Here is a 15,506-nt window from a genome sequence, read left to right as displayed (position 1 = left end):
TCGGAGGGAGATGGATATACTCCAGGCCTTGAGCTCCATAATCCAGGCCCACACTCCCTCCCTCCCTCCCTCCCTCCCAGTGCCCAGTACTGAGGGAGGGCAGCACTGTCGGAGGGAGATGGATATACTCTAGGCCTTGAGCTCCATAATCCAGGCCCACACTCCCTCCCTCCCTCCCTCCCTCCCTCCCGGTGCCCAGTCCTGAGGGAGGGCAGCACTGTCGGAGGGAGATGGATATACTCTAGGCCTTGAGCTCCATAATCCAGGCCCACACTCTCTCCCTCCCTCCCTCCCTCCCGGTGCCCAGTACTGAGGGAGGGCCGCTCTGTCGGAGGGAGATGGATATACTCTAGGCCTTGAGCTCCATAATCCAGGCCCACACTCCCTCCCTCCCGGTGCCCAGTACTGAGGGAGGGCCGCACTGTCGGAGGGAGATGGATATACTCTAGGCCTTGAGCTCCATAATCCAGGCCCACACTCCCTCCCTGTGCCCAGTAGTGAGGGAGTGCCGCACTGTCGGAGGCAGATGGATATACTCTAGCACAGAATGAGGTGATCCGGAGGGTCTCAGTTGATAAGTTTATTGCCATTTCCAAAGAAAAAATCTGCGGTACGGGTCGCACACAGTTCCCCTTCGTCACAAACTCGGAACGGGAAAGGCGATGGGAGAGCCAAGGGGGATGGTGGTGAGATGCTGAGGTCCCTTCCCCCACGACCCCTCCCTCCCTCACACACGTCCCCTCTTCCCAGGAACGCCATGGTGAAATATTTCACACACCAAACCCCGACTTGTGTCGCCCCTTACCGTTTCGGACAGGGTTGTGGGGGAGTGTGGGATGGGCTGAACCGCCCCGGTTGGCAGCGAAGGTGGTGGTGGGATCTTGCCGTGCGCTCCTCTGGAAGGAATCCTGCAGCGAGGCTGGGGTCAGCTGACTGTCTCTCCCTCCTGTCCCCCACATGGAGGGTACAGCGTGTCACACACCGAAAACCCATCCCCTCTCCAGTCAATAAAGTGCAGGTCGGCCGCTGGGGGGGGGGTCCGGACGGTATGGGACAGACCCCAGGACTGGGGCACAGACAGATGGGGGGTGAAAGGAGGAGCTGGGGAGACCGGTGTAGGGAGGGAGAGGCGTGGGGATGGAGGGGAGTAGAACTGGGACAGGGAAGGGGGGAAGTGTGGGAGGGACAGCGAGGGGGGTGAAGGGAGTGTGACAGCGAGGGGGATGGAGGGAAGGGGACAGCGAGGGGGATGCAGGGAGGGGGACAGCGAGGGGGAGGGAGGGAGTGTGACAGTGAGGGGGATGCAGGGAGGGAGGGAGCGTGTCAGCGAGGGGGATGGAGGGAGGGGACAGTGAGGGGGATGCAGGGAGGGAGGGAGCGTGTCAGCGAGATTGAGGGAGTGTGTCAGCGAGGGGGATGGAGGGAGGGAGGGAGCGTGTCAGCGAGGGGGATGGAGGGAGGGACACAGTGTGGCGGTGGAGGGGTGGAATGACCGGGTCAACACCGAGAGGGTGTTAACCCCCTCCTGGGGTAGTGGTTGGGCAGGGGTGTTGCTGTCTCTGAATCCTGGGGCCCTGACTGAACATCGAGAGGAGGAACAGGAGGCCTTTCCCCTCTCGGTTGGGCTGCATGTGGAGGGCAGCTGTACCTCGTCCTGGCACCTATCAGAGGCTGAGACAGATACTGCCTCAGTGCGGTGTTGGGCTGGGGGTGGGGGTAGGGTTTGTGGAGGATGGAGGGCAAAGTGGACGTGAGGGAGTTTGGATCAGCCTCGAGGGGCCGAATGGCCTGTCCCCAGTTCCTATTTCTGGTGGTCTGAGGGAGAAATCAGACAGCAGATGGAGGACGACGTGTGAGTGAGACAGAGAGAGAGAGGAGATGTGCGTGTGTGAAGCAGACCCCGTATCGAGTGAGCCGGACCAGGGCTGCTCCTCTGCGGCGTGCTTCACCCATGCAGACAGCCCGGGGCCAGTTACTGAGCGCGTGCAAGAGAGGGAGACACTGAGACAGAAAGAGACGGCGGGAGGGGGTGGACAGAGAGAGAGATGGGGGGGAGGAGAGAGAGTGGGAGTGGAAGGGGGAAGAGAGACAGAGGACAGAGAGTGAGAGAGACAGAGAGAGAGTGAGAGACAAACAGAGGAGAGCAGGAGGGTGGTAGCAGAGGCTGTGGGAGGGAGAGGTAGAGGGAGTGCGGCCCCATTACCCAGCCGTGTCTGTCCCCGTTCACTCCCCCCATGGCAGCTGTTCCTGCTCCTGCTCCTGTTCCTGTGGGTCAGGGCCCGGGAGGGTGCCCTGGGGACCCAGTGCCTGCTGGCTGTCCCCAGACTCCTCCCCGTGCCTGCTCTCGGTCTCCTCGTCCGAATTCTCCAGCGAACCCTCTGACTGCAGGACCCTCCGGCTGAGGCGGCTGCCAAACGGGAGGTGGGGGCCGCGCCTGGACGGAGGGACGGGGGGGGGACGTGAGAGAGGGGGATGGGAGAGAAAGGTGTGTGTGTGTGAGAGAGAGAGAGAGAGAGAGAGAGAGAGGGACAGTGGATGGGAGAGAGGGGGATGAGAGAGGGGGGTGTGTGTGTGAGAGAGAGAGAGAGAGAGAGAGAGAGAGAGGGGTGTGTGTGAGAGAGAGAGACAGTGGATGGGAGAGAGGGGTGTGTGTGAGAGAGAGAGACAGTGGATGGGAGAGAGGGGGATGAGGGAGAGAGAGGAGTGTGTGCATGAGGTAGAGAGGGAGGTGGGTGTGTGTGTGAGAGAGAGGGGATGAGAGAGAAAGGTGTGAGTGTGAGAGAGAGAAAGAGGGAGGGGGCATGAGACAGAAGGGAATGAGAGAGAGGGTTGAGAGAGAGGGGATGTGTGTGAGAGAGAGAGACAGTGGATGGGAGAGAGAGGGGTGTGTGCATGAGGTAGAGAGGGAGGTGGGTGTGTGTGTGAGAGAGAGGGGATGAGAGAGAAAGATGTGAGTGTGAGAGAGAGAAAGAGGGAGGGGGCATGAGACAGAAGGGAATGAGAGAGAGGGGGATGAGAGAGGGCGTGAGACAGAAGGGAATGAGAGAGAGGGTTGAGAGAGAGGGGATGTGTGTGAGAGAGAGAGACAGTGGATGGGAGAGAGAGGGGTGTGTGCATGAGGTAGAGAGGGAGGTGGGTGTGTGAGAGAGAGGGGATGAGAGAGAGGGGGTTGAGAGAGAAAGGTGTGAGTGTGAGAGAGAGAAAGAGAGAGGGGGCATGAGACAGAGGGGATGTGTGTGAGAGGGGAATGAGAGAGAGGGTGTGTGAGTGAGAGAGAGGGGACGTGAAAGAGAGAGGGGATGTGTGAGAGAGATTGTGAGAAAGAAAGGATGTGAGAGAGGGAAAGAGAGAAAGTGTGTGTGTTGGGGGATGAGAGAGAGACAGAATGTGAGTGAGGGGGGGGGTGGGGGGGGGGTGAGAATAAGAGAGAGAGATGTTAGAAACGCACTTGTGAGAACACACAAGGAAGGAGGGAGGTGTGCACACACACACTGGGACACTCCTAACAGGAGGGAGGAAGGGACGGACCGGGAGGATAGAGCAGTGCAGGGGCAGGCCACCCCAGCCCCAAGGAACATTACCGCACACACCCACACCGCAATGCATCATGCAGATCCCACAAGCAGCGGGCGGGCAGCAGGAGGAAGGCAATGGTGAGAGGAAGGTGGGGGGGGAGAAAAGAGAGCAGTGCCAGAGCACAGACAGACACACAGCTAGAGAGAGAGAGAGAGCAGTGTCAAAGCAGAGAAAGAGAGAGTGTGCAGGCCAGAGCAGAGAAAAAGAGAGAGACAGATAGCAGAGAGAGAGATTGTGTGAGCGCGCACAGAGCCAGAGCACAGAGAGAGAGATGCAGAGAGAGCAGTGTCAGAGCAGAGAGAGCGAGCGAGCAAGAGAGAGGGAGAGAGATCAGGCCGGAACAGACATGAAGGGAAACGGGGAGAGAAAGGGACGTGGTGCAGCTGCTTGTCATGGACGTTGCGGAGAGGAGAGAGGAGAGCAAGGCGAAGCCTCATGCAGTCGCACAGCCTGAGCAGACACAAACAGGCAGCGTACGGAGCCATGTGGACACCTACTTGGCTTGTTGTCGTTCCAGTCTGCTGCAGGGTTGGATGGAGGGAGTGTGTGTGTGTGTGAGAGAGAGAGAGAGAGAGAGAGAGAGAGAGATGCCGTCACCTGGAGAGGTTTAGCAGGATTCAGTCACTAACTGACTGAGCCATTCCCCTGGCCCCGGTCGGAGCAGCCCTTACCTCAGTTTACTCTTTAAGGAGCTAACTTCTCGGTTCATAGCCTCAGCTGTCTCAGTCACATCTTCCAGCTCCCGCTGCAGCTTGCGCCTCGAGGTGTGAGCCCTTGAGGAATCCTCCTCCGCCTCCTCCAGCTGGCGCTTCAGCTGCCTCATCCTCAGGGAGGCTTTCTCGGCCTTGGGGGGGGAGAGAGAGGAGTCAGAGTCCGGCGGTGATCAACACACACACCCTCCTCCCCCAGTGTCCCAACCTGATCTCCCTCTCCTCCCCCCCCACCCCTGTAACCCTCGGTGTCCCCACCCTCCCTGTGTCCTCCCCTCTCTCCCTCGTGTCTCTCTCCTGTGTGTCCCTCCCCCTCTCTCTCTCCCTCTCTCTCCCATGTGTGTCTTTCTCTCTCTCGCTCTCCTTCCCTCCATCTCCCTCCTCTGTCTCCCTCTCCCTCCTGTCTATGTGTGTGTCTCGCTCTCTCTCTTGCTCTCCCTCGTGTCTCTCTCTCTCTCCCCCCTCCCATGTGTATCCGTGTCCCTCCCTACCTCTCCCTCTCTCCCGCTCCCTCCCCCCTCCCCACCTCCCCTCCCCCCCCCCCTCCTCCCTCCCTCCCTCCCCCCGTTTCACCTGCTCCTTGAACTGGTCAGCATGTCTTCGTTCATCCTCGATCTGCAGCATCAATTCTTTCATCTTCTTCTCTGTCCTTCGTAAGAATTTATTCGCCAGCGAGCGTTCCCTGGACAGAGCGAAAGCACGAGAGAGAGAGGGGAAGAGACACGGTCATTCGATCACTCGCCACCTCCTTCCTGCACTGTATCATTCACACTACCATCTGCACAGAGGACTCAAGCCAAGGATATACACAGCTCCATTACTGAGGGAGGGAGGGAGGGAGGGAGTGTGGGCCTGGATTATGGAGCTCAAGGCCTAGAGTATATCCATCTTCCTCCGACAGTGCGGCCCTCCCTCAGTACTGGGCACCGGGAGGGAGGGAGGGAGTGTGGGCCTGGATTATGGAGCTCAAGGCCTAGAGTATATCCATCTCCCTCCGACAGTGCGGCCCTCCCTCAGTACTGGGCACCAGGAGGGAGGGAGTGTGGGCCTGGATTATGGAGCTCAAGGCCGAGAGTATATCCATCTCCCTCCGACAGTGCGGCCCCCCCTCAGTACTGGGCACCGGGAGGGAGGGAGGGAGGGAGTGTGGGCCTGGATTATGGAGCTCAAGGCCTAGAGTATATCTATCTCCCTCCGACAGTGCGGCCCTCCCTCAGTACTGGGCACTGGGAGAGAGGGAGGGAGTGTGGGCCTGGATTATGGAGCTCAAGGCCTAGAGTATATCCATCTCCCTCCGACAGTGCGGCCCTCCCTCAGTACTGGGCACCGGGAGGGAGGGAGGGAGGGAGGGAGTGTGGGCCTGGATTATGGAGCTCAAGGCCTAGAGTATATCCATCTCCCTCCGACAGTGCGGCACACCCTCAGTACTGGGCACCGGGAGGGAGGGAGTGTGGGCCTGGATTATGGAGCTCAAGGCCTAGAGTATATCCATCTCCCTCCGACAGTGCGGCACACCCTCAGTACTGGGCACCGGGAGGGAGGGAGTGTGGGCCTGGATGACCCAGTCAGTCACTCACTTGCTCTCCTGTTCGAGCTGCTCCTCCAGTTGGCTGATCTTCAGCTCGAGCGAAGCCATGTTGGTCCTGTACTTTGAGCGCAGCACCCCCTCCAGCTCCTGCAGCTTGGCCCGCAGCTCCTTGTTCTGCCTCTCCAACTGCTGCCTGGTGTTCTCCAGCCGCTGCGAGAGGCTGCGTTCCGCTGAGAGTTCGCTGGTCACTGTCTCCACCTGCCGGGGGTGACGGAGTGAGAGACAAAGTGAGGCCTGGGCTGGGAGGAGAGACTCTGACCACTCTCCGCCAACCCCCACTCTCCGACGCTGACAGAGCCTATTCAATCCCCTACTAGCTTGTATCTCGGTGCGTGGACACCTCCCTCCCACTCCCCCTCCCCTTGTATCCAACGGTCGAGTTCCTGCAGTATGGATACAGGCCCTTCGGCCTGACAAGTCCATACCAACCCTCCAAAGGATAACCCACCTAGACCCATTCCCTTGCCCTATTATACTATATTTACCCAACCTGCACATCCCTGGGCACTATGGGTAATTTAGCACGGCCAATCCCCCACCCTAACCCCCACATCCCTGGGCACTATGGGTAATTTAGCACAGTCAATCCCCCCACCCTAACCCACACATCCCTGGGCACTATGGGTAATTTAGCACGGCCAATCCCCCACCCTAACCTGCACATCCCTGGGCACTATGGGTAATTTAGCACGGCCAATCCTACCTTTACCTGCACATCTTTGGACTGTGGGAGGAAACCCATGCAGACAGGTTGGCGGAGAATGTACAAACTCCCACACGGACAGTTGCCCTGAGGCTGGGATCGAACCTGGGTCCCTGTCGCAGTGAGGCAGCAGGACTAACCACTGAGTGCATACTCGTTCCATGATCCCTCCCGGCCCCTCTCCCCACTCTCTCTCTCTAGCCCTGGCGACCATGTTCCTTTGGTGCTGCGTGGCTCCCTCTGTGTTGCTGCTGTCTCTGCCCTTCCCTGATCAGGTGAGGAACTGGAGCAAGGCTCTGCTGTCGGCCCCCCTCGGAGTGGGTAACCGTGCTGATCCTGGTTCCCCCCGAGCCCGTGGTAGAGGCGCCGGAAGGTCACCTTCACCAAGGGTCGAAGTGCCCTGCTCTCCAGGTCCGTCTGCACCTTCAGCGAGAGCAGGGTGACACCATCTCACAGCGCGGAGACATTCCCTCTGGCCCACCCCCTGAACTCCAGTCGGCCCAACCTTGTCTGCTCCTGGCCCCATATCCCTCCAAATCTTTCCTTTCCGTGTCCTTCTCCAATTCCCTTTTCAACATTGTGACTGTTTCCTCTGGAGATTCATCCCACACACGAGCCACCCCTCTGTGTGAAAAACATTCCCCCCTCATGTCTTTTTAAAATCTCTCCCCTCTTCCCCCCTCAGTTTTGAAATCCTCCACTCGAGGGGAATGGCCCCTGCCATTCTCCTGCTTCTACACTCCTCATTGATAAAACAATCTCAATAAACCCTCCAGTGAAAAGAAATCCCAGCCTCTCCCTGTATCTCAGTCCCTCCAATTCCCAGTGAGAAATCCTCTCCCGAACCCTCTTAACAATCTCCTTCCTGTAACAGAGCGACCGGAACTGGAACGCGGTCCTCCAGACCAGACCTCGCCTACGTCCTGTACAACCCCAACGTGACGTTTCCCCAACTCTCTGTACTCCAAGGTCTGAGCGGTGAAGGCAAGTGTGCGAAATGCCATCTTAAACCCCCCCCCCCCAGTCTACCCGTGTGTCCCTGCGCCCCTCGGTCTCTCTCTCTCTCTCTCTGTTCTACGACACCACTCCATAGCCTGACTTTTACTTGTATACGTCCTGCTCTGGTCTGTTTGACCGAAATACAACCCCCCCCACCTCCCCCCGCCCAGCGTGTTTATCCAGGTTAAACCCCATCTGCCGCTCCTCAGCCCATTGACCCTTTATAATCTTCGATAACCTTCTTCACTGTCCACTGCATCGACAATCCTAGAATGTAGAACATCCCAGCAGAGTACAGGCCAGGCCCTTTGGCCCCTCGATGCTGTGCTGACCCGTGGAACCAATCTGAAGCCCATCTGACCTATGCTTTTCCATCTTCATCCAATGCCCTTAGAGTTGGAGAGTCTCGTCCTGTTGCAGGCAGTGCCCCTCCTACTCTCTGAGTACAGACACTACCTCTGACATCTGTCCTATATCTATCACCCCTCAATTTAAAGCCAAGTCCCCTCGTGGTAGCCAGCACTATCAGAGGGAAAAGGCTCTCACTGTCCAACCCTATCTACATTAAAAACCCACACAGCATCAGGTTACAGTCTGACAGGTTTATTTGGAAACAATGTCTTTCGGAGTACCGCTCCTCTGTCAGGGAGCTGAGCAGTGCTCCGAAAGCTAGTGCTTCCAAATAAACCTGTCGGACTATAACCTGGGGTTGGGGAGGTTTTTAACTTTGTCCCACCCCAGTCCAATACCAACACCTCCAAGTCAACCAATCTAACTGTCCTATTATCTTGGTGTCAAGCAGCATTTAACCTTCCCCCCCCCCCCCCCCCGTCCCTAGTTACCCACCCCTCGGGATTGGGGATGTTTATGAGTCACTGCAGTTCCCACGTGCTAAGGGAGGGAATTCGGAGATTCCAGCCCCGAGGGAGCGGCCAATGCGTCTCCAAGATGGTTGGGGGGGGGGGTGGGGAAGAGAGATGGTTGGGGGGGGTGGGGAAATGGGGCTCCCATGTATCTGCTGCCTGCATGACTGAGGCGACTGGGGGGATTTGAGGAAGGAGGATCTTCGATGAGTCTCTGTCGTGCGTCTCGGAGAGGGTACCCGCTGCTGCCGCATCTGCGTGGGCCGAGGGAGGGAGGGAGGGAGGGAGGGAAGGATGGAGAGGGGAACGTCCGCAGACACAGGGGGGGTGCCTGCTTTGTCCCCGGAGCGGGTGAGACACACTTCCCCTCCCCCATGGGAGTTGGGGAGGACCTGACTAAGGGGCCGACACAATGTCCTGAACGGTCTGGAGCCCAAGGACGTCAGAGACATGAACGAGAGTCGTGGGTCAGCCCAGAACCTGGGGCTGTTCAGCCCTTCCACGTATCCCGGTCCCCTGCTCTCCCTCCCCCATCCGAGATATCGATCTAACTCCTCCCTGAACAACATTTTGGCTGAAGGATGCTTTCTGCGACACAGAGGCTCCCCACTCTCTAGGTGAACACATTTCACCTCATTTCTGTCCCAAGCCCTGTCTGCGAGTTATTTTTAAGAACTATGACCCCACCCTGGTCCTGGATTCTTTCCCCCTAACAACACCCCACCGTTCCCCACCCCTCCAGTCCTCATCCTTCCTGCTCTTAACCATTTTGTAGGTTTCTACGAGAACTGGGCATCACGATGGCTCAGGGGTTAGTGCTGCTGCCTGGCGGCGCCAGGGACCCAGTCTCAATTCCAGCCTCTGGGCGACTGTCTGTGTGGGAGAGCTTGCACATTCTCCTCCCCCCCCCCCCCCCCCCCACCCCAGTGCCCAGGGATGTGCAGGTTAGGGTGGGGGATTGACCGTGCTAAATTACCCATAGTGCCCAGGGATGTGCGGGTTAGGGTGGGGGATTGACCGTGCTAAATTACCCATAGTGCCCAGGGATGTGCGGGTTAGGGTGGGGGATTGACCGTGCTAAATTACCCATAGTGCCCAGGGATGTGCGGGTTAGGGTGGGGGATTGACCGTGCTAAATTACCCATAGTGCCCAGGGATGTGCGGGTTAGGGTGGGGATTGGCCGTGCTAAATTACCCATAGTGCCCAGGGATGTGCGGGTTAGGGCGGGGGGATTGACCGTGCTAAATTACCCATAGTGCCCAGGGATGTGCGGGTTAGGGTGGGGGATTGACCATGCTAAATTACCCATAGTGCCCAGGGATGTGTGGGTTAGGGTGGGGGATTGGCCGTGCTAAATTACCCATAGTGCCCAGGGATGTGCGGGTTAGGGTGGGGGGATTGGCCATGATCAATTACCCATAGTGCCCAGAGGCATTTGTCAGGGTAAATAGAGAGCCGTAGGTTAATGGTTCTGGGCGGGTTACCCTTTGGAGGGTTGGCGTGGACCCGTTGGCCTGAAGGGTCTGTTTCCCCACTGTAGGGTCTGTACAATACCAACCCTCCCTTCTTTTAGATTACTTACAGTGTGGAAACAGGCCCTTCGGCCCAACAAGTCCACACCGACCCTCCAAAGAGCAACCCACCCAGACCCCATTCCCCTCTTCACCTAACACGACGGGCAATTTAGCGTGGCCAATTCACCCTGATCTTTGGACTGTGGGAGGAAACCCACGCAGACACGGGGAGGACGTGCAAACTCCCACACGGACAGTCGCCTGAGTCGGGAATTGAACCCGGGTCTCTGGCGCTGTGAGGCAGCAGTGCTAACCACCGGGCTGCCCAAAGAGCTTAGATTCCCTGCAGCGTGGAATACAGGCCCTTGAGCCCAATCAGTGACCCACCCAGCCCCACTTCCCCTCTGACTAATGTACCTAACACGCAGGGCAATTCAGTACGGCCTTCGACTTCACTCTACTAAACTCCAGCGATTCTAATCCCAACCCTGTCCGGTGTCTCTCTGCGTCCCGTTGGTCCTGGGATACCTCTGCTCCGTCGTGCAGGACCGTCATTCTCGTGGAAAACGAGGGTGGAGTTGAGCATGGGTGGGGGGTGGGGGTTTGAGGTACAGGTTTTAGACTCTCTGGAGAGAGAGAGAGAGGGGCGGGCTTTAGACCTTCCAGGGTCGGAGTGCGGCAGACGACTGGATGTTTTTTTTTAAAAAGGTGGCGGTTGTGGAAAGATTCTGGTTCGTGACCGGGATGCGAAGGTCACAGTGAAGAAGAGGGGGGTGGGGATGGGAATGTGGGAGCCCGAACGTCGCGGAGTGACGGGAATGGCAAGCTGGGAATATGTCCCGGGGAATGCTCTCACCTGCAGTGTGACCTTGTGGTAGCGATCGTTGAGGAGCTCCATGTTGCTCTGTTCCTCTTCCAGCTCCTCCTCCAGCTGCCCAATCCGGCTCTCCAGCCGCCTCTTCTCCTCAAACAGCGCCGACCTGGTGGTGGGAGAGCAAAGGCGCGGGGGGGTGAGCTCAGCCGCTGGTTCAGCTTTTCCGAAGGCGAGGGATCAAAGGGTGGGGGTAGGGGTAGGGGGGAGGGCTGTGGAAGGAGGAAGACGCACCACCCGTCACGGACATCCGCCCCACGAAGGGGTCCAACCTGCCCCTGACGGGTTTCAAAGGGATCGGAGGAGGACGGGGGCTGAACAGATTGGAAGCGAAGCGGTGCAAGGGAGACACAGAGAGAGGGATGGGAGAGAGCACAAGCAAAAGATAGGAAGAAGGAGCGAGGGATTGAGAAAGAGACACCTCGCAGGAGAGGGAGGGGGGAAAGGGGAGAGAGAGAGAGAGAGAGAGAGAGGGAGAGGGAGAGGGAGGGAGGGGAAAGAAGGAGAGGGGGAGAGGGAAAGGAGAGAGAGGCCGCAGTGAGCTTGGGCTGTCACGAGGTTCCTACTCACTTCCCAGACGCGTTGTTGCCCATCTCATCCATCATGTCGTCGCGGTCCTGCACCGCCTGTCTCCGAGCTCGTTCAGCTGCAGCCAAGTCCTGCAGGAGATGGGAGGGGGAGGGGGGGGAGAGAAGCAGAGAGAGGGAGAGGGAGAGGGAGAGGGAGAGGGAGAGGGAGACCATTCAGACCTGACAGCATTGAGCAGGGATCAGTGGGCGAGACCCCTTACCTGGGGAGGTGCTGTCAGCCGACTGCCCCGAAACTCAGGGCGGGGTGATGCAAAGGCAGAGCCATCGTCAGTGTCACCCTTAACCAACAGGACTCCCACACAACACCCCTCCCCACTCCCTACACAACCTAGCCTCCCGCCAAAACCAGTGATCCTCAACACGAACACCACACCTCCTCCCCGACTCTCCCTGAGCATAAACTGCCAGACCCTAATTCTCCCCATCGCCCCTTTTTGCAAATCAAAGCCTGACTGCACCATTAATCCCAAATCCTTCACTCGGAACCCCTTGACGCCTCCCCCCATCACCCCAATCCCAATTGTAAATCAAACCCACTCTGTTGTCGGTCTTAATTCCACACTCTAGGGCGACATGGTGGCTCAGTGCGTTAGCGCTGCTGCCTCATGGCGCCAGGGACCCGGGTTCAATCCCAGCCTGAGGACGATGCAGGTTAGGGTGGGGATTGACCGTGCTAAATTACCCATAGTGCCCAGGGATGTGCAGGTTAGGGTGGGGGATTGACCGTGCTAAATTACCCATAGTGCCCAGGGATGTGGGGGTTAGGGTGGGGGATTGGCCGGGCTAAATTACCCATAGTGCCCAGGGATGTGGGGGTTAGGGTGGGGGATTGACCGTGCTAAATTACCCATAGTGCCCAGGGATGTGTGGGTTAGGGTGGGGGATTGACCGTGCTAAATTACCCATAGTGCCCAGGGATGTGGGGGTTAGGGTGGGGGATTGACTGTGCTAAATTACCCATAGTGCCCAGGGATGTGCAGGTTAGGGTGGGGGATTGACCGTGCTAAATTACCCATAGTGCCCAGGGATGTGCGGGTTAGGGTGGGGGATTGGCCGGGAAGTGTAGGTGAGGTAAATATAGGATAGTGGGGTGGGGGAATGGGTCTGAGTGGACCTGTTGAGCCAAAGGGCCTGTTCCCACACTGTAGGGATTCACTGAGTCTGTCGACTCCTCTTCAATCTATCTCACTTTCTTTGTCAGATTGATGAGCTTCCCTGAGATGTGATGTTCGGGTCGCTAGTGACCAGAGGTCATTCACTCCGTCAATGTGAGATCAGAAGGAGATGGAACCTGGGGACCAGCTTCACCCACGCCCTCTGCACCCCCTAACCCTTCCCGGCCTGGGGCCTCTCTCAGAGGGAGGGAGGGAGGCGATACCTCCTGTGTCTGCAGCAGCTCGGCCTCCAGGCTCTTTAGCCTCTTCTCGTTGTCCTTGGACTGGAGGATGATCTCCTCCCGGGCCGAGCGAGCCTCATCCACCTCCCGCAACGCGTCCTTCATCTGGACCTGCCCCGGCAACGGCAGAGGGGGAGAGAGAGGGAGAGAGAGAGAGAGAGAGAGGCAGACACATGGGGGGAGGAGGAAGAGAGAGGGAGAGGGAGAGGGAGAGACACACGGGGGCGTGGGGGGGAAGGAGGAGGAAGGGAGAGAGATGGAGGTGGAGGAGGAGGAGGAGGAGGGAGAGGAAGAGAGAAGAGGTGAGGAGAGTGTGAGTGAGTGAGTGAGGGAGAGGCAGTGAATGAGGGAAAGAGGTAGAGATACACACTGGTCACAATGCAGCCAAGCAGCAGAATATTTCGTACAATGCGCTTCACTGAAACACACTCCCTCCTCCTCCCGCCCTCCCCCCATGAGCGCCCAAAGACATAATATTTCCAGGCCCACACTCCCTCCCTCCCTCCCTCCCTCCCTCCCTCCCGGTGCCCAGTACTGAGGGAGGTCCGCACTGTCGGGGGGAGATGGATATACTCTAGGCCTTGAGCTCCATAATCCAGGCCCACACTCCCTCCCTCCCTCCCTCCCGGTGCCCAGTACTGAGGGAGGGCCGCACTGTCGGAGGGAGATGGATATACTCTAGGCCTTGAGCTCCATAATCCAGGCCCACACTCCCTCCCTCCCGGTGCCAAGTACTGAGGGAGGGCCGCACTGTCAGAGGGAGATGGATATACTCTAGGCCTTGAGCTCCATAATCCAGGCCCACACTCCCTCCCTCTCTCCCGGTGCCCAGTACTGAGGGAGGGCCGCACTGTCGGAGGGAGATGGATATACTCTAGGCCTTGAGCTCCATAATCCAGGCCCACACTCCCTCCCTCCCGGTGCCCAGTACTGAGGGAGGGCCGCACTGTCAGAGGGAGATGGATATACTCTAGGCCTTGAGCTCCATAATCCAGGCCCACACTCCCTCCCTCCCTCCCTCCCTCCCGGTGCCCAGTACTGAGGGAGTGCCGCACTGTCGGAGGGAGATGGATATACTCTAGGCCTTGAGCTCCATAATCCAGGCCCACACTCCCTCCCTCCCTCCCTCCCGGTGCCCAGTACTGAGGGAGGGCCGCACTGTCGGAGGGAGATGGATATACTCTAGGCCTTGAGCTCCATAATCCAGGCCCACACTCCCTCCCTCCCTCCCGGTGCCCAGTACTGAGGGAGGGCCGCACTGTCGGAGGGAGATGGATATACTCTAGGCCTTGAGCTCCATAATCCAGGCCCACACTCCCTCCCTCCCTCCCGGTGCCCAGTACTGAGGGAGGGCCGCACTGTCGGAGGGAGATGGATATACTCTAGGCCTTAAGCTCCCTCCCTCCCTCCCTCCGTTCCCCCTCGCTGACCTGCAGCCTCCTCAGTTGTTTGATTGCCTCGTCTCGGCCTTTGGAAGCTGCTTCGACCTGCCCCTCGGCCTCTTTCAGGTCTGTCTCCAGCTTCTTCCTGGACATGGAGGCCGTGGAACGCTGTTTTCGTTCCTCCTCCAGCTCTGCCTCCAGTTCCCGGACCTGCAGGGGGGGAAGGGAAGAGAGAGAGAGAGAGAGAGAGAGAGTGAGAGAGAGAGAGAGAGAGAGACGGGGTCAGCCACCTGACACCAGCTGCGCACCCCCCCCACCAAACGCCATCTCCCTCTGAGCCCACTGCAGACCCTTCGGCCCAACTCGTCCATGCCAGCCCAGATATCCGAACCTAATCCAGTTCCCGTTTGCCAGCACTTGGCCCATCTCCCCATAAAGATGAAGGTGGGTACTGCAGATGCTGGAGATCAGTGTCAAGATGAAAGTGTTGCTGGAAAAACACAGCGGGTCGGGCAGCGTACGAGGAGCAGGTAAAGAAAAATCAACATTTCCAGCCCTTGGAGTTTGCCTTCCAAATGAAGGGTTTTTGCCCGAAACGTGCTTCTCGGATGCTGCCTGACCTACTGTGCCTTTCCAGTCGAATCTTGACCCCCTTATCCCTCTAACTCCTTCCTATTCACGTACCCCTCCATCCTTTTAAATCCTGGCGTTGTACCAGCCCTCACCACTTCCTCTGGCAGCTCGTTCCACACACACACAGACGCACCACCCTCTGCGGGAAAAGGTTCCTCCTTGGGCTCCCTCTCCCCTTAAGCCTACGCCCCCCGCCCCCGCCCCCGCCCCCCCCCCACCACCCCCCCTCCACCTCTAGTTCTGTACGACTCCACCCCAGGGGGTAAAAGACCTTGTCTATTTACCCTCTTCGTGCCCCCTGATGATTTTATGAACCTCGATAAGTTTACCCCCTCAGCCTCCGACGCTCCGGGGAAAACAGTCCCAAGCCTGTCCAGCCTCTCTGTATTCCTCAAACCCTCCTGACCCAGCAACTCCCTGGAAAATCTCTTCTGAACCCTTTCCAGTTTAATAACATCCTTCCTGTAGCAGGGTGATCAGAATTGAACACAATATTCCAACAGCGGCCCCTAACCAATCTCCTGTACAGCCGCAACATGACCCTCCCAACTCCCTGTACTCCATACTCTGACCAATAAAGGAACGCATACCAAACACCTCCTTCACTCTCCTATTCATCTTGATGTTCAATGGTGTTACCGTCACTGAATCCCCCCCTCCCCCCCACGATCCACACCCTG

The 15,506-nt window shown here is 58.3% G+C and overlaps 1 protein-coding gene across 1 annotated transcript; it reads right to left on the bottom strand.

The window, feature by feature from the left end:
• Positions 1–565: 565 nt before the first annotated feature.
• Positions 566–14,403, bottom strand: LOC140474607 (myosin-9-like; the record flags this gene model as incomplete). The annotated part of the gene is made up of 9 exons (XM_072567719.1): positions 566–2,434; positions 4,074–4,097; positions 4,248–4,420; positions 4,860–4,968; positions 5,864–6,072; positions 10,811–10,934; positions 11,396–11,484; positions 12,794–12,922; positions 14,242–14,403. Coding segments are annotated over 9 exons (1,230 nt in total), but the record flags the coding sequence as incomplete, so codon positions are not given.
• Between the last annotated feature and the right edge of the window lie 1,103 nt (positions 14,404–15,506).

The sequence above is a fragment of the Chiloscyllium punctatum genome, unplaced genomic scaffold (assembly GCF_047496795.1).
Source record: "Chiloscyllium punctatum isolate Juve2018m unplaced genomic scaffold, sChiPun1.3 scaffold_1101, whole genome shotgun sequence".
Classification (NCBI taxonomy): Eukaryota; Metazoa; Chordata; class Chondrichthyes; order Orectolobiformes; family Hemiscylliidae; genus Chiloscyllium; species Chiloscyllium punctatum.
This window is presented reverse-complemented; position numbering and strand designations above follow the sequence as displayed.